Source organism: Chiloscyllium plagiosum, unplaced genomic scaffold, assembly GCF_037043375.1.
Source record: "Chiloscyllium plagiosum isolate Xiang-an unplaced genomic scaffold, Cpla_swu_hap1 HiC_scaffold_2, whole genome shotgun sequence".
NCBI lineage: Eukaryota > Metazoa > Chordata > Chondrichthyes > Orectolobiformes > Hemiscylliidae > Chiloscyllium > Chiloscyllium plagiosum.
Window position 1 is genome coordinate 26,343,635 of NW_028270140.1, and position 26,130 is coordinate 26,369,764.

Consider the following 26,130-nt stretch of genomic DNA (forward strand, 5'->3'; position numbering starts at 1 on the left):
AGGCGACTCCCTCAACAAGCACAGCCCCCACAGTCATCAGGCATCAGATTCTATCCTCTGCAATGGCCTTCCCTTCACACCACACACTAAAATAGTTTGGTCTCTCACCATTAGCCAGCATGGGGCGAGGTTCCTTCAGAAAGAGGCTTGGGTTTATTATAGAGCAATGGATACAGAGCAATGCCCTGCAATGTGGCTTAAATTTGGCAAGATAGTAGCATTATGCTTAATTGACACAAGAAGGGTGATGTCAACCATCACTCACCAGATTTTCCGAGACCATCTTGCTAAGGTGTATGATTGATCAATGTCTCTTCTCTCACCCAGCTCTCCATTTTGCAGGGATTGGCCAACCTGCACAGTGTAACCCCAATGCCCTACTGTGAAAGTTTTTTCTTTCACCCTATGATCTGTATGCCCTTGCTACTATGATTTGCCTGTACTGCTCATTAACAAAGCTTTTCACCATACCTAGGTACATGCGACAATAAATAAATCCACTTAAATCAAATCAAAATCCTTTATTATCACTAAATTGAGCTGTCTATGTTCTCAATCACACTTTTCAAAGTCTGGGGATTCTGGTTGTTCTTGACATGATTAACACTACAATGGAAGTAAATAAGTTGAGAATGCCTATGGGGTTGAAAGCATTAAAAGATATCTGGCAATCCATGAAAGGCTGTGAGGTAACCAACATTGGCAGCATAATATTCTGTCAGCCTTGGGTCACAAGGGTCTTTGACATGACTCCTTGCACTCAAGGTGCATCGGATTATATGGGACTCTCGAATTGTTCAGGTAGAGGAAATCAGTTTGTTCTTTTACCCATCAGTTTCATCACTGTTCTTGATGGCTCATGCTAGCTATCTCCTATTGGTCAATATGGGGGACTTTAACTTTCCTGATATTGATTGGGAAAGCTATAGCTCTAGTTCGTTAGATGGGTCGGTGTTTGTCCAATGTGAGCAGGAGGGTTTCCTGACACAATATGTAGATAGGCCAACAAGAGGTGAGGCCATACTGGATTTGGTTCTGGGTAACGAACCAGGCCAGGTGTTAGAATTAGACGTAGGTGAGCACTTTGGGGACAGTGACCACAATTCGGTGACTTTTACTCTAGTGATGGAGAGGGATAAGTGTACACTGCAGGGCAAGAGTTATAGCTGGGGGCAGGGAAATTATGATGCGGTGAGGCATGACTTAGGATGCGTGGCTTGGAAAAGTAGGCTTCAAGGCAAGGGCGTAATTGATATGTGGAGCTTGTTCAAGGAGCAACTATTGAGTGTCCTTGATAAGTATGTACCTGTCAGGCAGGGAGGAAAGGGTCGTGTGAGGGAGCCGTGGTTTAATAAGGAATTGGAATCCCTTGTTAAATGGAAGAGGGCGGCCTTTGTAAAGATGAGGCGTGAAGGTTCAATTGGGGCAATTGAGAGTTAAGGTTGCCAGGAAGGACCTGAAGAGAGAGCTAAGAGCAGCAAGGAGGGGACATGAAAGGTCCTTAGTTGGTAGGATTAGGGAAAACCCTAAGGCTTTCTATAGGTATGTCAGGAATAACAGAATGACTAGGGTAGGAATAGGTCCAGTCAAGGATAGTAGTGGGAAGTTGCGTGTGGAGGCTGAAGAGATTGGGGAGACACTGACTGAATACTTTTCGTCAGTATTCACTCAGGAACAGGACATTGTTGCCGATGTGAATACTGAGTCACAATTAAGTAGAATGAATGGCTTTGAGGTATGTAGGGAAGAGGTGTTGGAAATTCTGGAAAGGGTGAAAATAGATCGGTCCCCAGGATTCTCTGGGAAGCAAGGGAGGAGATTGCAGAGCCATTGGCCTTGATTTTTATGTCCTCGTCTACAGGAGTAGTGCCAGAAGACTGGAGGCTAGCAAATGTGGGTCCCTTGTTCAAGAAGGGGAGTAGGGATAACCCTAGTAACTATCGACCGGTGAGTCTCACTTCTGTTGTGGGCAAAGTTTTAGAGAGAATTGTAAGGAATAGGATTTATGAACATCTGGATAGGAATAATGTGATCAAGGATAGTCAGCATGGTTTTGTGAAGGGCAGGTCGTGCCTCACAAACCTTATTGAATTCTTTGAGAAGGTTACTAAGGAGGTGGACAAGGGAAAAGCGGTAGATGTGGTGTATATGGATTTTAGTAAGGCGTTTGATAAGGTTCCCCATGGTAGGCTACTTCAAAAAATGCGGAGGTATGGCATTGAGGGTGAGTTGGAGGTTTGGATTAGGAATTGGTTGGCTGGAAGAAGACAGAGGGTAGTAGTTGATGGTAAAGGTTCATCTTGGAGTGCCGTTACTCGCGGCGTTCCGCAAGGATCTGTTTTGGGACCATTGCTGTTTGTCATTTTTATAAATGACCTGGAGGAGGGGCTAGAAGGTTGGGTGAGCAAGTTTGCGGATGACACGAAAGTCGGAGGAGTTGTTGACAGTGAGGAAGGATGTGGCAGGTTACAGCGGGATATAGATAAGCTGCAGAACTGGGCAGAAAGGTGGCAAATGGAGTTCAATGTAGCTAAGTGTAAGGTGATTCACTTTGGTAAGAGTAACAAAAAGATGGGGTACTGGGCTAATGGTCGGATACTTGGTAGTGTGGATGAGCAGAGGGATCTTGGTGTTCATGTACACAGATCTTTGAAAGTTGCCACCCAAGTAAATAGTGTGGTGAAGAAGGCATATGGCGTATTGGCTTTTATTGGTAGAGGAATTGAGTTCCGGAGCCCTGAGGTCATGTTGCAGTTGTATAAGACTCTGGTGCGGCCGCATCTGGAGTATTGTGTGCAGTTTTGGTCGCCATACTATAGGAAGGATATGGAGGCACTGGAACGGGTGCAGAGGAGGTTTACCAGGATGTTGCCTAGTATGGCAGGAAGATCGTATGAGGAAAGGCTGAGGCACTTGGGGTTGTTTTCATTGGAGAAAAGAAGGTTTAGGGGTGACTTGATAGAGGTGTACAAGATGATTAGGGGTTTAGATAGGGTTGACCGTGCGAACCTTTTTCCACATATGGAGTCAGCTATTACAAGGGGGCATAGCTTTAAATTAAGGGGTTGTAGGTATAGGACAGATGTTAGGGGTAGGTTCTTTACTCAGCGAGTCGTGAGTTCATGGAATGCCCTGCCAGTAGCAGTGGTGGACTCTCCCTCTTTATGGGCATTTAAGCCGGCATTGGATAGGCATATGGAGGATAGTGGGCTAGTGTAGGTTAGGTGGGCTTGGATCGGCGCAACATCGAGGGCCAAAGGGCCTGTACTGCGCTGTATTCTTCTATGTTCTATATCAGGTTTTGCTGGACGGTCACACCTCAAATGTAGCAGAACTGCCACTTGATGTAATTCGGAGTTCCCCTCATCACTCCTGGAACAAGGTAGCCACGCAGTCTGTCAACTTCACCAACAAATATGTTTGCCTCCAAACAAAAATGCCCAGAGGTATACTTAAGCCTACCTCATTTTTTTTTCTGAGGACCAACACCTTGAAGCTCATCTCAAAGATAAACATTGTTGTGTTGGAGGAGACCCTTCAGAGACAGTTTGTTTTTACTCTTGCCAAATCCAGGGCAACTTTCACCAAAGATGACCACAGGACTGTAACTGAACATCCCTTATGTCAAACCTCATTTCATCACTGGGACATACTTCAAATCCATCTGCAGAAGTCTGTGGAGCAGTGTGATATCAATTGAACTATCAAGGATGGATTAATTGATGTTTCTTCACAGTATCAGGGCATTGAGTAGGACGAGATGCCTAATTAACATAATTTGAAGATTCATTTAAAATCTGAAGTTTTACTTCCACATTTCCTGTGCTCCAATTTGTTACACTTCTAATCGGGTTTCTATATAGTTACTAAACCTCAGTTTGTGTACACTGAAGCTCACTTAGAATATGAGACCTGCAATGGCCAGTTTCTCTCCTAACACTTGGAAACAGCCACCAGTTTCAGGGATCTAGCCATATAAACTCACTGTTTACTTTCACAGGCTGTTGCTGAGGCCAATGCAACTGATCATGATCAGGAGGTGTGCAAGAGGTAAAAGCACAAGAGAGTTACATTAAGTAGTCAGCTCCATGCTGTCTTTGTATGGTTGTGCTCAAAATAAGGGCTGTTAATTTGTAGCCACCTATCCACTGTCAACAGTCATTCCTGATTTACAGGAAATATTTCACTTCCTGTATCACAATCAGAATTCAACATGATTCACATTCTCAGAGAAGCTCCCTCTGCTGCATCAGCACAATAATTCTGATTTCCATTCTGATCATCCTTGGGTCCACTTGAAATCATGTGGACAAACTTGTACCAAATTTTTCTGAATTATTGCCGAGGTCAGTGATTTATAATTTGTATCAAAAATCCAAAATGTTGGTTCAAATCCCAGACCTAATGGGAATAAAACAGAACTTGTTTATGAAGCTACTGAAAATGCTGGGTCAAATCATAAATGATCAGAATTACTGCCATAATCTGCAAACACTGGTAAGAATTCGAGAATCTCTTGTTAATATTCTGGCTGATCTTTCTGGTACTGGCTGATTTTGTCACAGGAAGTCAGCGATTGTATCTAATCATTGTGTCCAATAATGGACAAGAAGTTGGTCAAAGTTTTACTTTGAACTTTAATATCAATTAGAAAAGCACAGACTGAACATGATCTCACATAGGTAATGGTCCTGACATGTTGTCTGAAATTTAAAGTCCTCTCCCATGGAGAATTTGGTGGCGGGGTGGATAATTGGGCAGGAGAATTGCCAGTTAGATCCCACTACCTTCCCTGCTGACTAATGGAAGGCTATTGATGTCATTCCAAACAATCACTCGGCTTTTATCTGGCACCACTAGTAGGCAAGGGAATCGTCATGCAGCGTGCTGGAGAGGTAAATCTTATTGAGGTTGCTTATAGGTTTTGGGGGCAGGGAATGGGTGTTGACACGTTATTAGGCATGGTGCCTGATCAAGGGATGCAGCAGCTGGAAGGGAGTCCCCGCTGACAGCAAATCCCCTAATATGGCTGCAGATCCCATTACTTACACTCTCCCTACCACCAGCACTGATCTGCAGCCTGGGATTCCAGACCTCAGGCAGACATAGTAACAGCAGTAACATTAACATTTCGGGTCCAGTGTATCCTCATCTGATATGGACCTGAAACATTAATTCTGCTTTCTTCCTACAGATGCTGCCAGTCCTGTTGGGTTTCGCCAGCAATTTCTGTTGTGGTTTTAGATTCTTCAGCATCTGCAGTTCTTTACTTCATTACAGCGCTATAAGTATTGCCTCGCCAAGCATCCTGTAAAGTCCAAACAGGACTTCCCTATTTTCAAACGCTAAACTCCTAGCAATAAAGGCCAAAACTCCATCTGCCTTCTTAATGACATGATATACCTGCATGCTAACTTTTTGTGTTTCACACACAAGAACACCTAGATTGCTCTACATAGCACTTTTTTTGGAGTGTCTCATTATTTAACTATGTGTTTGCCTTTTGACTCTTCCTACCAAAATGCATGACCTCACACTTTCCAACCTGAAACTCCATCTACCATATTTTGCCCACCCAGTCAACCTATTTATATTCCATTAAAGTTTCCTTATCTCTCATCACAATATGCCCTCCCATCTAATTTGGTACTGTCAAAGTTTGAACCTTATTAAATGCCTTCTGGAAATCCAAATACACTACATTCATCAGCTCCCCTTCATCAACTTCAGTTATATTCTCAAAGAGCTCGAGAAAACATGTCAAACACGATTTTGCTTTCACAAAAATATGTTGATTGTGCTTGATTATATTAGCTTTTCTAAATGTCCAATTTTGTACTTAATAATGGATGCTCACACTTTTCCAATAACAGACTTACTGCCCTGCTTTCTCTCTTCTTCCCATCTTAAACAAGGTGATGTCACATTAACAGTTAGTTTTATAATCCATTGGAAACTTCCCAGAATCCATCGTCTTCTGGAATATTTTGAACAGTGCCTCCAACATTCTTCAGCTAATTTCTTTCAAGCATTGTCCATGGTGGCAAGTGGAGTCCTTTCTATGGTCCTGGTGAGGATGGTAGGTGGGGGTGGTCAGACAGATGGCGATGAATACTGATATGATCCTTCTGTTGATTTATTATACTTAAACCCCTGAGCAAGCTTTACAACTGTTATTATGAAAAACTCTTCATAAATCTGTACAAAAACCAATGTAAGTATAAGCTAATTCTGCATGATTCTGAATGTCTGGTCCTGTGGTCATTGGAATCAAAGAGTATTTCAGGCAAGGCAAGATCAGCAGTCAGATGTTTAAATTTCTTGTGCAAGTACCACAGACATACACACATCAGAAAATGTCTCATAGACCCAACTCACATCAGCAATTTAAGTAGAGTGGAAGAACTCTCTCCAAACAGAAATATTAAATTTAATAATTAGTGTCATTCAAACTTGGAAGGATAAACAATAACTTGCACTTCGATCATCTTTAAAGTTGAACATGCTCCAAACCTGTCAAGCCCAGTACAAATTCTGCATGTTTCAATCAGACCAGCTCTCATTCTTCTAAACCCTAGAACAACAGAGGACCATTGGACATAGCATAATCCTGCCAAGTGAGGAATCAGTCTGGTGGATATTTGTCACATTCCCTCTATGGCACATATATGGTTTCCTAGGAAGGGAACCAAAGCTCTACTTCAAATGTGCATTTATTGAGGCTCTCATATACCTTTTCTCATTCCGTTGTGCAATAAAGGCCAACTTACCATTTGCCTTTGTATTTGCTTGCTCATGAACAAGAAAAACCCAGGCCTCTTTACACATCAACATTTCAGAAATCCTCAGCATTTCTGTTTCTCCTACCTAGTGGATTATTCTATATTTTTCCACATTACATTCAATCTGCCATGTTTTTGCCCAACTGCTAAGCCTGTCCAAATCATTTTGAAGCCTCTTTTCACCCTTCTCATAACTCACATTTCCATTATACATTAGGTCATTCGTAAACTCAGATATAATATACTTCATCCCTCCATCCAAATCATTGATATAAAATGCACTTTTAATCTTTCCATTTCCTTTTGCATAGTCCTGGTTCCTTCTCTTTTTTGAACATTTCCATTTCTTTTATAATAACTATGTGCTAACATTTTTCTATTTATTCTATTTATTTTATTTGTCCCCTTTCACGTTGATATCTTTATTTTATCTTTTTTTAAGTTGAATTGTCCCTCTCCCTTTGCCTTTCACCTTCAATATAGCTTTTTCTGTAAGTTAGCTCACTGAGCTTGAAGGTTTGATTTCAGATGTTCCATCACTTTACTAGGTAACATCATCAGTGCGTGCCTCCAGTGAAGTGCTGGGGCTAGGTCCCACCTCTCCATTTATAGGTCTTGGTTTCTTAAGGTGGGTGATGTCATTTCCAGTTCTTTTTCTCAAGGGAAGGTAGATAGGAAGGACAGCACTTTGACTGGGAAAACACACACATCCGAGGACAGGTGAAACAAAACATGCATGAGAATTCTTAGAGGCATGGCATTCTAACCAGAACTCCACCAATAAACACATCAATTTAGATCCTACCTAACATCCCTTGAAAAAGGAAATGACATCACCCATCTTAAGAAACCAAGACCTATAAATAGAAAGGCGGGACATACCACCAGTACTTCACCACAGATTCTCACTAATGAAGTTACCTAGCATGGTGATGAAATGTCTGAAAACAAACCTTCAAGCTCAGCAAGCTAATGTACTGACTTATCATCAACCTGAGCTACTAATCTTCTCAAAAGTCACTAATATAGCTTTTTCTTCTAGCCCATCTCTAAATCCATCCTCTCACGGTTTACTTCACCTTTTGAATTTCATAAAGTCCCTACAGCGTGGAAACAGGCCCTTCGGCCCAGCAAGTCCACACCAACCCTCCAAAGAGTAACCCACCCGGAGCCATTCCCCTACCCTATTACTCTACATTTACCCCTGACTAATGCACCTAGCCTACACATCCCTGAACTCTACAGGCAATTTAGCATGGCCAATTCACCTAACCTGCACATCTTTGGATTGTGGCACGAAACCAGAGCACCCAGAGGAAACCCACGCAGACACGGGGAGAATTTCCTCTTCCAATTCTATCTCTATTTTTGTGTTATTTTCTTATCAAAAGTTAAAAATCCAGCATTGGAGACACCAGCAGACACAGACATTTAAAAAGCAGACAAAAACAAATAATTGTACTGAAAGGAATTCATCTCAGTAATTACAGAGATTCTACTGAAGTAAATTGTACTTCAGATAAAGGAATCAATTTTTTTTTACAACTAATATATCATCACAACATTAACCATGCTGACACAAGAACAAATTAAACTAGTAGCATAAATGAAGACAGACATCAGATGTTGGATTCCTCTCTCAACATACAACTAATGGGCATTTAAGAGGGCATTGGATAGGTATATGGAGGATAGTGGGTTAGTGTAGTTTTAGGTGGGCTTGGATCGGCGCAACATCGAGGGCCCAAGGGCCTGTACTGCGCTGTATTCTTCTATGTTCTATGTTCTATGTTCTAAACCTGCTCGTCGACATAAATTATGACATACACAGACAAGATGCAGACAAGCACAAACAAATAAAGCCGATTAGACAACAAAATATACATCCCACAACAAAATTTCAAACACAAAATTAGGGAACAATATGAGACAGGGTGGGGAGGGGAGAGGTGCAGGGAAAGGGTGTCAGCATGTGTGATGAAACGAGTATCAGATGGTGTTTGGTGCAGAGGATAGGACAGAAGAGGTTGTCATAAAGTTGGCTGTGATTAACAATAAATGGGAGCTACTAATTGACCATATTGTTGGTAAAATCACCACTGCTGCGAAGTTGCAAATTGTCTGGCTCACTTAAACTGCCAGTCCAGAAACAGGGATTTTAATTATTATTAATTGCCAACAGCAAAAATCACATAGTTAACTGGAAGGAGGGATTTACCATTGACTCTGGGGAGGGGACTGCTGGCATTATGCACAGGGCAAGCTGGAGTCCAGTGGAAGCTGATACGTCTTAATAGCTATACATTTGGAAGCAATTTTCACCAACAATAAGATACGTAATTGTATATGATCCTTATTAATAAATACACAATGCACATTTTGAAGTTATCTGAGTAACTTTATAACATGAAAGAAATTGCAGTTTAGGCTATTAATTTTAACAGAATCCTCACAACCTTTAAAAACATAAACAATCTTGAGCACCTTTCCCCATATTTCCCCCCATTAAAACACACCCAAGCCTTGTCTTTCCACGATCTGCTGCCATACGCTCCCCCCCACCCATTCTCAGCCACTAATTATCCCCATTAACAGCTACTCATTCCCTTAAACTGATCTTTAACCACTCCTTTGGCTATCCAACAGCTTTTTCTCTCTGTCTTTGAGCTCTATCTTCACCTATCATTTACTCTTGCCCCACCTCCACCTCATTGTCTGCATAAAACCATCCTTTTCCTGGCTACCATCAGTTTTGAAGAAGGGTCACTGGACCAGTAATGTTAACTCTGATTTCTCTCCATAGATGCTGCCAGACCTGCTGAGATTTTTCCAGCAAATTTTGTTTTATTTCAGATTTCCAGTATTCACTGTTCTTTTTGTTTGTAATCCTTAATTCTGCCTCCTTTGTGGAAATAATTTAATTTATTCTCTTCTTACTGTGCAGGCTGAGGAAAGCCATCCTCACTCCCACCCCCCACCACGCCACCTCATCCTCACCACATTCTACAGAGGGTTCATTGAGAGTACCCTGAGCTGTTACATCACTGTCTGGTTCAGGAAACACACCATCTTGGATCGTAAGACCCTACAACGGCTAGTGAGGACAACTGAAAAGATCATTGGGGTCTCTCTTCTACCATGACAGACAGTTCCACCACATGCTGCATCCAAAAGGTGAAGAGCATAGTGCAAGACACCACACACCTCTCACTCAAGCTCTTCTCCCTCCTGCCGAGATACCGGAAAAGATACCGGAGCAGATACCGGAGCAATCGGTTTCTCACAGCCAGGCTGTGCAACAGTTTCTTCCCCCAAGCCATCAGGCTCCTTAACACTATGATCAGACTATTTTCCATCTGAAATTCTTTCCACGACTTTGAATTACTGATAGAAAAATGTCTATTATTTATCATTCTTCTATTACAATGTAACTTGCATGTTTTGCACTTCTTATGCACTTAATGCCACATATGATTGTTTAGTTTGTGCTGTCCATGTAGCACCCTCGGTCTTGGAGGAATGCTGTCTTGTTTTTACTGTATCAGTTGTATCTGGTAGAAATGACAAATAAAAGCTACTCTACTCTACAAACCCTACCTGCAAGGAATTGCATGTATCAATGATCAGAAATGGACAGTCAATACAGACTTCAAACACATCCAATAATGCAAAGACACAAACAGAAGTCACTCATTATAGCACATTCAATACCCAACAGTTTACTTGCTTATGTCAGAATACTGCATTTCAAATATATTTGCCCTATGTCAGCACAATAAAGTTCCCAACATCTCTCAATGCAAGGAAAGCCTCCTGTCTTTCTGCCTAAATAATGTGTTACTTTAGTCAACTTCAGTTTGGCCACATTTGGAATATTGTGTACAGTTCTGGTTGCCACACTACAAGAAGGATATGGAGACTTTGGAGAGGGTACAGAAACAGTATCAGGATGTTGCCTGGTTTGGAGGGTATTAGCTATGAGGAGACATTGGACAAATTTGGTTTGTTTGCACTTGAATGTTGAAGGATGAGGACAGACCTGGTAGAAGTATATAAAATTACGAGAGGCAATGTATGGACAGCATTAATGTTCATCCTCGGGTAGAAATGTCAATTACTAGGGGGCATAGGTTTAAGTTAAAAGAGGGTAAGTTTAAAGGAGATGTAAAAGGCAAGTTTTTTTGTACAGAGGGTGGCAAATGCCTGGAATACACCCCCAAAGGAGGTGGTACAAGTGGAAACAATAGCAGTGTTTAAGAGGCATCTTGACAGGTGTATGAGTAGGCATGGAATGGAGGGATAGAAACTGCACAAAGGCAAAAGTTTTTTAGTTTAGAAAATCATCATATAAAGGAGCTGACTTAATGGGCCGAAGAGACTGTTCCTGCACTATACTATTGTTTGATCAATGCTGTAAATAACATATTGTACAAGTATCCACTTCCAATTCTTCTTTCTGACATTGAGGAGAAAGTGAGGTCTGCAGATGCTGGAGATCAAAGTTGAAACTTTATTGCTGGAACAGCACAGCAGGTCAGGCAGCATCCAGGGAACAGGAGATTCGACGTTTCGGGCACAGGCCCTTCTTCAGGGCCTGTGCCCGAAACGTCGAATCTCCTGTTCCCTGGATGCTGCCTGACCTGCTGTGCTGTTCCAGCAATAAAGTTTCAACTTCTTTCTGACATTGCCATTTATTCCCAATATGTGGGCATTTGCTCCCCGCAAGTTTGACTTAGCTTTTTAAATGCAAACTGTTTATATCCTAAGTCAAACTTGCGGGGAGCAAATGCCCACATATTGGGAATAAATGGCAATGTCAGAAAGAAGTTGAAACTTTATTGCTGGAACAGCACAGCAGGTCAGGCAGCATCCAGGGAACAGGAGATTCGACGTTTCGGGCACAGGCCCTGAAGAAGGGCCTGTGCCCGAAACGTCGAATCTCCTGTTCCCTGGATGCTGCCTGACCTGCTGTGCTGTTCCAGCAATAAAGTTTCAACTTCTTTCTGACATTGCCATTTATTCCCAATATGTGGGCATTTGCTCCCCGCAAGTTTGACTTAGGATATAAACAGTTTGCATTTAAAAAGCTATCAGGGGGGTCACTTTGAATCCAAAAGTGTGAATATTGAGGTTTAAATGCTTTCCTGTTCATTGAAGAATTGACAATCTCAATGACAGGCCTCAGACCTGACTGAAACAGTCACAGTAGTGAAACTACGTGTGGTTGAGGCTATGGGATACTGTTGGGACGGAGCAACTAGTTTTACACCTGCTCTGTTTTTCACTTGCAACACTGACATCACGGTCACGAGATAAGAGAACAGACGATGAAGTAGAGGAAAATGTTTACCGGTTGCTGAGGCATCGTCGCAGAGAGTATGATGCTCCCCCTGCACAGGTCCTTGAGCACTCACTCCAAGGACCCCAGGCATCCCACTGAGAGTCTCCATCCTCCTCAGACCGAGCTATCCGTGAACTCTGCAACACAAGTTAATCTTTGTCTGAAAATGCACTTATACATTCAAAGCAATTAATTTAAAACTCTACAGCATCAGCAGACATGACATCTTCTGTTTTAAGTAAGATTGAGTGTAGTTTAGTTGGTGGGGTTTTAGCCCCAAAGGTAAATTAAACATTATTAAGAATAATATGCGGTTATTTATCTAAGGATAAGTGAACCTTTCATATTCAACTTCAATCCTTTTAATGTGTAAACTTTGATCTTTTTTATTAGATTAGGCTCCAATGTTACATGTCAGTATTTTCTTGGGAATTATATTCCTTGATGAGGGCAATTTAACTTTCAGAAGTAAAAATTTACCTGACGTTTCAGAAAGAAATGTTTCTTTAAAAAGTAGCATCAACTCACAACTGTTGAAATGTGAGTCATTGCTGGATTATTTCCTCATTTCAAAATGCCTTCTATTTGTTCACATTCCACTCTCTATCATTCATTCTGTCTCGTCCTCCATCCGCTCTCTAGTGCAGCAGGTAGAGAAGTGATGGGGATAATCCTCTCGTTTGTACTAATATTTGAATTGGAATTGTTCTGCAACTTCGCAATAAAGTTACTGAAGCCTCAGATTCTATCTATTGTGCTAACCTGCAAGGTTAGATGGTAGATTACACATTAGTGGGGCCCATTATATTATTCTAGAATCTCCAGGATACTCCTACATATTAATGCGCCATCCATAAGAACAACAATTAACATGAACATTGACCTGTGTACCTTCTTGCACAGTTTTTAAATTACTTGAGGTCATCAGATTTAGTTCTCTTTATGGCCTTGTACCTCAGCCAGATTTCAAATGGGGTGTGAATATGGTTAGTGTGAGACTACAGCAATGAGGGAACTCAGTCAAGAGATGAAGGCCAAGTGAATTACTGATTGAATCAGATTTCCAATTGTAGGCAAAGTGTGAATTTGGTGTATAGGGAGAATATAGTGCTTCAACTGGGGTTTACTGCAAGAAGTAAACGCTCCAGAGAAAAAAGGGGAGTGGGAGAGGATTAAAGGTGTGGATCAACAAATTGATCTGCAGTGAGACCAGTGCGGAATGACATCACAAATAGCAGCATGACAGGAGTGCATGGAAAGAAATGTCTTGGTGAGTAAGATTGGAGAATATTTTTAGTTTTTAAAAGTAAAAGCAAGCTCTTCACTTTGCACTTACAGGTCCAAAGTTTTTCTTCTTTCTTTACTTAAAAGTAACTGTTTAAGTATGACATTGATACTGGTGATTTTTTTTCTATTAAAAAAAGGACTAATTTGCCAGGTCCACTGCTTTAGTGGTGCAGTGAACAGTGAAGAAGGTTTACAATGGGTCCTTGATCATATAGGCCGAGACGTGGCAGATGGAGTTAATTTAGATAAATGTGAGATGCTGCATTTTGGAAAGGTAAATCAACACTGGACTTATACCTTACCTTAATGGCAAGGTCCTGGGGAACAAAGAGACCTTGGAATTTAGGTTCATAGTCACTTGAAAGTGGACTTGCAGGTAGACAGGATAGAGAAGGCGGCATTTGGTACACTTGCCTTTATTGGTCAAGGCATTGAGTATAGGGTTTGGGAGGTCATGTTGCTGCTATACAGGACATTGGTGAGGCCAATTCTGGAATACTGTTTGCAATTCTTGTATCCGTGCTATAGGAAGGATGTTGTGAAACTTGTAAGGGTTCAAAAAGGATTTACAAGGATGTTGCCAGGGTTCAAGTATTTGAGCTATAGGGAGAGTCTGAATATTTTTCCCTGGAGCATCAGAGACTGAGGGGTGACATTACTGAAGTTTATAAAATCATGAGGGCCATGAATAGGGTGAATAATCAAGGTTTTTTTCCCCAAGGTAGGGGAGTCTAAATCTAGAGGGCATCTGTTTAAATTGAGAGGGGAAAGATTTAAAAGGCAACTAAGGGGCAACGTTTTTACACAGAGGCCAGTGCGTGGATGGAATGTGCTTCCAGAGGAAGTGGTGGAGGCTGGTTCAATTGCAACAAATAAAAGGCATCAGGATGGATACATGAATAGGAAGGGTTTAGAGGTATATGGGCCAAATGCTGACAAATGAGACAAGATTAATTTGTAATATGTGGTCAGCATGGATGAGTTGGACCAAAAGGTCTGTTTCCATACTGTACAGCTCTATGACTCTAATACAATGAACTGTAAAGAGCAGGAAGTCTTGTGTGCTTTATTTAAAAGTTATTTCAAATAAGATAGTGATGGCAGGCTAGTTGCTGTGTCATTGCTACAACATGGATAAGCTGCTGAACACCAATGTAACACAGGACAAACACCTCTGTAGGAAATACGTGAAGCTCCGGAAACCTCAGATCCAAGATAAGGACCTGGAGTCTGTGGCATGTTCACTGCTACATCAGAGAAGGGGAGGTTAACTGGTCACTTTGCTGCCGAAAGCAGTCATGTTCTTCAAATTAGGTAATTCAAAATTGGCCCGTGATCTGAGACAGGAGAGTGTGCCTGCAGGCAAAGCAGGGTATGAGGACTCAGCAGTCAAAATTGGCCCCTGGTACTGAGATTCTTGCAAGCTGTGTGAATAGGAGTGGAGACTGCAGGGAGGATGAGCAAATTGACTTTGGCTTAACCTTGGTTCAGGGAGCTATTCAAGTTGAGGAAGGAAATTGCCATCCTTACTTGGTCTGGGGGTCAACATGTGATTCCAGACTCACTGCAATGTGGCTGTCTCATAACTGCTTTTGGGATAACTAGGGATGAGCAATAAATACTGGCCTTGTCAGTGATGCCCTCATCCTGTGAATGAATAAAAAAGTCAAGGAGTTAAATATGTGCTTCAAAGGTTGGTTTGGATGGAATAGCTTTGAGTTCATGGGACACTGGCAGAGTACTGGGGACTAAGAGAATTTGAGTACTTCAGAGTCTTGGAGGCATTCAGACAGCCCCTAAGCCTTGACTTTAAAGATTACAAGATGAAAACTTTGCTTGTCTGTGTCACATTTGACTTACCTCCACATATTAGTGTGGAAAGCACCAGGGAGTGGGGACACAGTTTAACATGCACAGATAGGTTTCAGCTAAGCAATCCTACATTTACTGCAAATACCTTCAGGTCATGGCAGTACAGGTAAACATAGCTTTCCAGAGGTTGCCCAACTGTGTAATCCACATTCAGTCCTTCAATTCACTTCTGGCCAAATCAGGAATTATTTTCAGCAGAGACAGAATCATCAGCGGTGAAAATGATACTCACCCTTTGTCAAAGAAAAATGTGTGGATCAATCTGCAGTGAAATATTTCCAAAATTTGGACACATTGTTCAATGAATACCTTTGTGACTATACAGACACTTCAGTTTTCTTGATTATTGTTCATGAAATTCAAAATACTTCAAAGCACAGAGAAAAAGCCTATTCCATCACTCTTTCCTCCAAAAAACCTCAAAATATTGTCCAAGAACAATCCATAATTTAATTACAAACAGCAGTGGTACCCTGTCCCGTGTAACGTGCCAGCATTTCTAGCATTGCAGAAAGGCTCCTCAACTTTGTTGAGAAATGAACCCTTTTTTTCACTTGTATGTTCTTTGTAGTAAGGTTGTGTGGGGCTCCGGGTACAGCTGGGAAAAGGGGGTGTGATGTGGTCACTGTAGGGCTGTGGGTGAGGCACAGGGGATGGGTCAATGCGGGGCTCTGGTCAATACTGAAGATGTTACTTCTGTTTGGGACTCAGCTTTCTTCAAAATTGTGTTGTTCGATTTGTATTTAAACTATTTCAGAATTAATGAACAAGAACATTTCTCAAACGCTGAAGTCATTCACTGGTCTTTTATTTCATATTTAAGTAGTACAATATATAAAAGGACAAATTACAGTATTTTAAATTCACTACTCTAATTGTCCAAAAACTGTTATTCAGAACAGATGAAAAATAAGTTGATGTTTAGTGCTCTTGATGTGTATAATGATAATTTGGTTCTAATTCTGAAAGGTATGCAATGAATAGAGAGAGCTGAAATGTGATCTCCCATCTTGGCATGTTAAAAATATGCAGCTACACGCCAACACTTCATACTCTGTACTTAGAAAAGCATTCACGCACCACATGATTCTTTTCCCCACTGGCCATTTCCAAAGCTTTAGTGAATCGTAATTACCCTCAATACAGTCTTCAGTCATGGTCATTAACTGCCTCAGTGGTTATCAGAAGATGCTCCCTCACAATCCATTGCCTCAGGGCACTGATTCACCCTCACTTTCTCCCACTACATTCACATCATTCTCATGCTTCAACTGTGCTAATACAGCTCATTGATGCAGCTGCTCCTGAATTATTTTAATTCGGTCAAAAAGAAACGTCTTTGATTTAAAGAGACACTGCGTTTTTCTAACAGCAATTATACTATAAACTACAAAATGCCCAGTTTTTTTGTTCAAATTCCAGGTGGAAGCACAAGTACTGATTGTCTCAGACATAAGGCAATCAGAGGACTGATGTCCATGGGTGTCCTAAACTTGGATGATTGGGACTGTAGTTTTCAGTAATTTATCAGCAGGCTAGCCACACTCATGGCACTACAAATGATCTGAGTGACAGTTCAGGGAAGACAATGCAAAGAACTTTTCAAAATCTTTGTCACTGTGCCATAAATCATGATTCCTGTGATATTGAGAAATTAAAAAAGCTTGGTGAAATATTTTTATTACTGTATGCTTAGAATATAGATTTCAGTAGCAGAATTATCATTTTATTGTCTTTCACGGGGTTCAGGAAATGGTAATGGGTTGCCTTTTAAAACTGTTGCAGTAGTGTGTATTCAACATTAGTGAGTGGCTTGCTGGTTAAGGGTCAACCATATGGGTTTGGAATCACAGACAGGCTCAGACCAGGTAAGGATGGGAGATTTTCTTCTTCAAAGTTGGAGTTTTACTACGACTGACAATTTAATTTGCAGATTTATTAACTGCATTCAAATTCCCAAATTGCTTTGACAAGTTTTGTTGGATAATTGTCTAAAAGGGTTAACACTGAGGAATGTCATAAGTACCACCCACTATGATGACAGCATACAGACCTGTGGACAAAACAGCTTGGTCATTTTCAAAGTCTGTGACAATACCCATTATCCCACGTAATGTATAGCTAGTTGCTAACATGCAATAAACAGTACCTGTCAACTAGAAGAGATCCTAGTTAAGTGAAGAAGTGTTTTCCTTCTCCCATACTCCAAGGAAGAGAGCCTGCAGTTTCCTATATTTAAAGATGATGGAGGAGGCAACCTTCATCTTCAGCAGTTATGTCTCACAATTTAATGAGCTAGCCTCCACACCCAACAAGATTGGGAAGCAGTAAGGTTATGGGCAGAACTTTCATTGTCAGGGGAATGATGATGCACCTTCAAGCTGAAACGCAAGGCTGATGACAGATCTGCCACAATGGTGAGTGTTTTGCCTCCAACAGCATCATTGTACCTAATGCAGCAATGCTTATGTTCACTCTCTTAACAGAAGGATCAGACATGAGTAATATGGGACTGAAAAATTCAAAAGATGCTTCTTACAACTCCATATAAATGGCAACCATGTGCACTTCAGCATCAGATCTGATGTTAAGTTATTTAATTACGAACACTTTCATCAATATGTCATGTTTGAAGTAGCCCCTGTCCAGATAGAGTTTGACATCTGGTCACATGCTATGATACAGTTATGAGTACATCTATAGATTTAGATTAGATTAGATTCCCTACAGTGTGGAAACAGGTCCTTCAACCCAAAACGGCCGTCCGAAGAGCAATGTTTTGGGTTGAAGACCCATCACCCACAGACTAATGTGCCTAAAAATATGGGCAATTTAGAATGGCCAATCCACCTGACCTGCATATCTTTGGACTGTGGTAGAAAACCAGAGCACCTAAAGGAAACACACACAGACACAGGGAGAATGTACAAACTCCACACAGATAGTCAGCTGAGGCTGAAATTGAACACAGGTCCCCAGCAGTGTGTGAAGCTGCAGTGCTAACCACTGAGCCACCATGCTACCCTTTCCAGTCATACTGTATATGAACTGAAACATCACACAATGTCTCCCTTTCTCTAAAGATTAAAAAAATGCCAAACAGATTTACATGGGCACCTGTTGTCAATTTAATGATCATATGTATAGGTAAACACAAAGCTAACAAGATTAATAATTCAAGCTTCAATATAAAGATTTGGAGATTTGGAAACAAGACCATTTCTGTACCCTAATGGAGAGGTACATGCTGTGCTTAGTTGCTGTTGGTTGAGAGATTGGTGGTCTTTCTGCCTGTTGTCATCACACTATAACACTGCAGAATCATTCATTGTTAAGAGTTTTCATCCTCACTCTCGATGCATGATTATAGCACCATACATTGGCTTGAGCTGATTTCTGTTCTTTCACAATGTAAAACCATGCTCAGTAATGACTGCATGATCTGGGATGAATGCATATTTGAGAAACCTTTGCTGGTGTCCAAGTATTTGAACTTGGATTTCAGACTCAGTTCCAGTAGTTCTTTACATATTCATTGGAAAAAAGGAAGAGAGGGGACCTAATTGAAATGTACAAGATAATGCGAGGCATAGATAAAATTGATAGCCAGAGACATTTTCCCAGGGCAGAAATTGTTAAACGAGGGGTCATAGTTTTAAGCTGTTTGGCGGAAAGTACAGAGGGGATGTCAGAGGCTGATTCTTTATGCAGAGAGTTGTGGGAGCATGGAATGCATTGCCAGCAGCAGTTGTGGAAGCGAGGTCATTGGGGATATTTAAGAGACTGCTGGACATGCATATGGTCACAGAAATTTGAGGGTTCGTACATTAGGTTTACCTTACATGAGGATCAATGGTCGGAACAACATCGTGGGCTGAAGGACCTATTCTGTGCTGTACTGTTCTATGTTCTATATTCACTGATTATGTATCCCTTCATTCTCCCCCATCCTTGAAGCTGAATGTCCTGTGTCTTAGAATTGTTCAGCAACTGGTGGCTGGACAAAGTTTTCACACCTGAATAGATGCTGTGGAACTGTTATTCCTTCTCCATTGGTGTTACCCAAAAATGCAGGAATGCAATGTAAAAATACCACTTTTCCACTTTACATTTTATGACCAGTGAATTGATAATCTTGCAGAGAGTATGCAATGCACTATCAGAGTGAGGATAGGGGAATGACAATATGAAATGGGTCAGTCCTCACATTGTGTAATGCTTAGCAGTGAAGTGTGGTCTTTGCCAGACACTACCTTTGGTGAGACAATGAATAATCCGAGAATAGTGGCTACTGGATCAATGTTGGCTGCAGCACTCATGGTACTATCAATGCTGCAAGGATGTAATCTTCCTCTCACACCATCAAGAAGTCTGTTGTTATTTTCATCTGAGAAGCTTCGAGAACATTGTGTGGGTGTAAAGTTTTCCTTCACTGATTGTGTTGAGGCACACCAAATGTAAAATGAATATCCTGATTCATCTCTGCTTGTACATTGATTCTTGCAGAAGACATGAATTTGCATACAATAACTGTGTGTACCTGACATAAAATGGTCATGGTACCATGGCATAATGCTTTGAATATTAGAACTTGAAAATCACTAGCCATGATATACCAAGTTTGCTTTGTATGTCTAAAATGAATCAATCTTCCTGGGATTTTGTTCAATGCTATCAGGCTATCCTTGGCTAACACAGCTCTTGGTAACTGCTTATCTTCTGGCACTTGTAGATTTTAACAGTCAACACTGGCTCTGGGCAAAATGCAACAGATCTGTCCAAAGAATATCTTCACCCCCATAGTTGCCAGAATCTATGTGTAGATCAAGAGGAGTATATTAACCTGCGTGAATTGGGAACCTGCTCAGAGGGTCAGATGGAATTTTCGACAAGTTTTAGTAGCTTATGAACTATTTCATCATTAAATGCCTTGCTGGAGAAGCAGGTGGGAAACCATATGATGTTCAATAGCAGAGTTAATGTCTCACAACATCTACTCAGAGGCAAGTGCAAAAACCTTGCCCATCAACCAAGTGCTGAACCAATCTAAGGCACAGGACATGCAGCCTCAATGACATGGGAGAATGAAGCGATACACAATCAGTGAGCAAGAAGAGAACATGGGTAGATCACTTGTGCAGGCGGCTGGGTTTTGTAACCAAAAGCAATAGGTTTCTCGGCTCAAATCAGTCACTGCCAAGGCCTTTACATAATACATCACATCATGAATCACAATTTCCTGGAGTTCACAGTGTTGTAACAAGCAAATTTTCTTTTTTGACAGAGTCTGCTTGAAAGAATCAAAGATGTATTGATGATCATGTTGCCACACATCATGCACATCATTTAGTAAATTTCGTAGTGAAGATAACTTGCCACATGTTGGACAATATGGTGGGAAGTTGCAAAATCTGATGCAATGTTGCAGATCTCCTTTATCATGCTGAGCTGACATTTGCTTAACATCCTCAAATTATCTACACCAGGAGAGGTTCCCTGGGCTTAATATCTGGATGCAAACTTGCTAATCATGGTAACATTTATCTGATACATTTTGCTGCACCAATCCATGTTGTTATATCACTACTATCAGCCAGTGAATAATAGGGTCATGCTCTGCCTTTTTCGCAACCATAATCACAGTATCAGTAGCTGTGAAAATATACTCAGGTACATCTTTAAGAAGGAGGAGAAAGTAAGAGCTGCAGATGCTGGAGATCAGAGCTGAAAATGTGTTGCTGGAAAAGCGCAGCAGGTCAGGCAGCATCCAAAGAACAGGAGAATCGACGTTTCAGGCATAAGTCCTTCTTCAGGACCTCTTTAAGAATGAATCCATTTGTTACTGGAATAGCCAAAATGGCAACCATCAGAAACAGTACCATCCAAACAATGTTTGTAATGATGTGAGCGCCTGGGATTCTTTTACAAACATGGATAGACATCTAGCCGTCCTTTACGTCTAACTTGGAGAAGAACATGGCTCTGAAAACTTCAGGATATAATTCCTCTAGCATCAATATTTAATGTGGATACAGTATAAGTAAAGTTGAGGTGTCTTAGACATTGGCATAACCTTACGTTGCGATCTTTATGTTGCATGCAGTGGAACCATATAAATCAGTATGGTGGTCAATTTTTCAAATGATTCCATTTCACCCCACCTTATTCAGTTCCACTTCAAGATTCTCTTCAACGTGAGCCCACTTACTTGAAGGAACAATAAATGAGGCATCATCCCTGAACTGCAATATTGCACCATTCATAAAATTGCTAATGATGTCAAAGCACTGGGTAGATTTGTTTGAGAGTGTTGATGAATTCTTTTGTGCTACATCTAGTCTATTCTCCCAGAGTGGGTGTTGTTTGAAACGGAACTATTGTGATGTTTTGGAGTATATAGCATGTAGAAGATTTCAGGAAGCCAGCAGCAGCTCACATATTGGCACAGCAGTGTGATTCTGACAATGCACACAACTGGTGATGTTATACTCTGGGAGACAATCTCTTGTAGGTTGTACCATGAACTATCAGTATGCTGCGTTTCATGACTTTCAGGATGTGCAGTGGTAATACAATGGTACCACTTGCTGTGTTACTTCTAGTTTTCAGGATGTGCCACTGATCTATTCAGCACACATGATATAAATGATCATAAAAGCTTCTGATCAACTTATATTAACAACATGGTGTGAGGTTAACAATATGAAAAACTTAGACATCTTCCAAACTTTATTGTTCACTCAGTCAACTGTACACTTCCCTTTTGTGTTGATGGTTATGCAAGCTCTTAATACTTTGCTTGCTGCCAGCATCGTGATACTGCATTGACCTCTTGTCACTTGCATTTGTCTTGGGGTCTGGCTTGGTTTTTCAAGCCAGATTTCCTGCGCACACACACACATACCAATTATCTTTTGGTGCAACTGTGAAGAAAAGCTGAATAGCTTTTGGGTAGTTGCATCAAAACACATCTTGTTAGTTTGGCGTGCTTTGCCGACCATAGCAATAGTGTTGGCTGCCCCTAAAGCGTGTAATCTTTGCTGGAATAGATCTTGAATTATTGATAGCCAAAATTCATGCTTGCATGCATCTTCAAGTAATGCATTAATGAATGGCTGTTTTTTTTTCCTTGCCAAGAAGATTCGTCCTAAAGGCTTTAATTAATGCAGAGGTGATCATTGATGAGTGTCTCAATGTTCTTTTTCTAAAAAGTCTAACTCATCGTTTTTGTCACATCTTTTGAAAAATCCATCAAAAGACTCTGGGGTTGCTGTTTCAATGACGAGTTGGGGATGTGTTAATCCTTGAAATTAAAAAATTCTTACCCCAAATTGGTGTTCGAGTACATCCAAATCTTTTCTGTATCTTGCTGATCTTCCACAGGAGGAATGCATATATTAAATCTGTAAAGTCCTTTCTTGCACTTGAGTAAGTAAAATTTTTAGAGATCTCTTCTTCAGGTCATTCCTTTCTTCATCGGAAAAATAAAATGGCATATTTTATTTGAATTTCAGTAATTCATTAATGGTATCAATGACAACCCAATTCAAAAATAAATAATTTTTTTTCTCCATTTATTGTTGGTTTTCTACTTTTAAAAGTAGAGTGCAGTATATATTTTTAAAAATTGCTTTTTCCTGCTTTATTTCTGTTCCACTTGAATTTTCACTGTTGCTGCACCATCTTGATTTTTGGTCACTTTTGACTATTCGTTCAAAGTATAACCAAAGACTTCCCTCTGCATTGGTGCGAGCTGAAGCCAGAACAATGATGTCAATGAATCTCTGTATGCAGCTGAGTTGGGCAATGTAAAAAAAAAACTGCAGTTTATTGTTTGAATAGCTGAATTTCTTTCAGGAGAGCTTAATGCTTTTTCCATAAGTAGCAGACTGTCAGTTCATTCGTTTTTTTCAAAAAAGATAGACTGAGCATCTAGATTGGCAGAACTTCTATTTTAACCAGAAAAATGTAGCTCTGCCTTTTGGTTGATAAATTTACAGATCCCTACTCAGAAATCTATGCTAAGTCCAGGACTGCCATCTAGCTGATGTTCAACAATATTTCCAAGTGTCTACCACTAAGAACCTGGATTGTTTTATAAATGGCCACGATTTCTTATAATGATCTGCCATCATGATGTGAGCTTTGCCTTCAGCTAGGCAATTGCACCTGATGCAGAAGTGCTGATGTTAGGTCCTGTGAAATAAAACCCGAATGCAATATTAAAACTATCAACGGATGCGGATCACAGTTTCTGCTAGATACATTTGTTACAGTCAAAGACACTTCAGTTCAGGGCTAATATTGAACTATTCAGTTACCAGTAGTAACACACTTCCATCAATATGTGATTCTTTTAGCAACACCAGTTAGGATGGAGTCTGACAGCATGTGATCTGAAGATTAAAAATAAGACACAGTGATCATATCTTGAGCATATTCCTTCGAGGAATACAGTATACTTGCTGAGAACATAATACAACAATAACTGTCACACCAACAGCCCTGAGAGTTTCTTTTCTTCATCCAGATAAAAAGTCAAATATCAGGAATACCAAGCAATACAAATAAATACAAACAATTATTTATGGGACAGAGTGTTCAGTCAGTGTGTGCTCTCACCGTACTCTTTTAAAATATGGATTTGGGAGGAAACAACAGAAATGAATCATCGGAAATTCATAGGTTCATTCATCTTGTTCTCTTTACATAAATATTCTCTTACAATTGACTTTGAGTAAATCAAAATTTATGGAAATATTAAATATTCAGTATTTATTTTGAATAAATATAGCATACTTTATACACTACATAAATACAATTGATTATCTGCTACACAAATACTGCACAGTGGCTTTACCACTTAGCTGCAGAACATTAATCCTTTCAGCCAGTAATGTGCCACAATCCTTACATTGATTACTGACTGCAGTTCACCTCCCTGTGCTAATTCAGATCAATTCTCCAGTGATCTTAATGTCCAATAACAATCAGAGGTTGTACCACATGGTGAATTAATTTAGGGGAGTTTGTTGCCAAATTAGCCATTCCAGGAAATTGCCATGCTTTATTTTGGTTGACTATTGTCACAATCCATCTAACCCAACCTTATCCTAACACATCCACAGAGGCAATTGTAACATCTCAGAGATTACTGACTTAAGACAGACACAGGGTCAACCTGGAAATGCTCAGCTAGAAGTTTAAGGGAGTAGGAATCCTAATCCTAGTCCTAATTATTTGAGGTGGGAGGATATAAACCCCCAGATTTCATTTCAATTTTCTTCCCAGCTGCATGGATTGCAACATGTGCAGTCATGTAGCTTAGAGGGAATGTTGATCAGACACCTAGGTGACTGTAATTCTTATCAGTCAGTAATAAGTAAGAAATAACAGAGCATGCTAAAGCTATTAAAGTCCCCAGCAGAGTTTGCTATATTTTCCTCTGTGTAGTACAAAGTTAAATTTTGTTGTTCCCTCCCTAAGAACTCACCTGGCCACTTCAGACCACTAGCCTGACCTAAGATTCTCCATTTCATCCTTATGAGACTGGAGAACTCACCCTTCCACCGCACCACCATCACACTCAAGATCTTCCTCCCTCAAATACTAAACTCAAGACTTCCTCCTAAATCCTATTCAAGTGCTCCTAATACATTTTCTTGTTATTTATACAGTCACAAGATGAGGACATTGCTGGCTATGCCAGTAGTTGTTGTCCATCCCTAATTGCCCAGAGGGCAGAGCCACAATTCTGTGGCTCTGGAGCCACAAGTAGGCCAGACCAGGTAACGATGGCAGTTTCCTTCCATGAAGGTCATTAGTGAACCAAATGGGTTTTCCCAACATTTGGCAATGGATTATTTTCTATGAATCCAAATTCCACAGTTAGCCATGGTGGGATTTGAACCAAAGTCCCAGAACATCATCTGGCTCTTTGGATTAACAGTTCAGCAATAACACCACTAGGCTGTCTCCTCCTTTCCCCTCTTGAACACCCCAGCACCTTGTCAATATCCCTCTGCCCAAAATATGATACATGTGATTTGTCCTGCCTTACCTGACCATAGAAATACATGTAGATCCACTTCCACTGCTTGACCACAAGACAAGACCCTCCTATTAGCACCCCCGGCTCTGTCACTTGCAAGCATTTCCTGGAAGTGGCAGCTGCATTCAAACCATTCTCTGATCGCTAACTATTGGAGTTAGACACATTAAACACATGGTTTAAACTCCAATGAGTTTAGCTGGACACTGGCAGAAGTCTATCTGAAACCCATGCTCAATTAATGTCATATGAACAAGGTTGATAATGGACAGCTTGTTTCATAGGGTCTGGGAGCCATAGGATGTACAGCACAGAAACAGATCCTTTGGTCCAACTCATCCATACAGACTAGATATCCCAGCCTAATCTAGTCCCATTTTGCCAGCACTTGGCCCATATCCCTCTAAACCCTTCCTATTCATATACCCTTCCAGGTGCCTTTTAAATGTTAGAATTGTACCAGCCTCCATTGCTTCTTCTGGCAGCCCATTCCATACATGTACCACCTTCTGCTCAATACAAGTTACTCTTATGTCCCTTTTATATCTTTCCCTTCTAGCTCTGGACTCCCCCACCCCAGGGAAAAAGACCTTGTCCCTCATGATTTTATAAACCTCTATAAGGTCACTCCTCAGCCTCCAAAGCTTCGGGGAAAACATATGCTCCTACTGCTTATCGTGAATTACCAGCTAGCACCAACTTCTATTGTTATTTTTCAACACGCGTAAAACAACACTGCCTTTTTAAACATGAAGGGCATCTCCATTTGGCAGGGAATATAATTATGGTATCAATAC

At 40.7% G+C, this 26,130-nt stretch overlaps 1 protein-coding gene across 2 annotated transcripts in view; it reads right to left on the reverse strand.

Annotated features, from left to right (window-relative positions):
- LOC122563665 (ADAMTS-like protein 1) overlaps positions 1-26,130 on the reverse strand; it is a 571,728-nt gene that overhangs the window by 251,128 nt on the left and 294,470 nt on the right. For both annotated transcript variants that reach the window (XM_043717704.2, XM_043717714.2), the window contains one exon: positions 12,133-12,260. In XM_043717704.2, the coding sequence (XP_043573639.2) occupies positions 12,133-12,260 (128 nt within the window). The remainder of the gene's footprint in view (positions 1-12,132; positions 12,261-26,130) is intronic.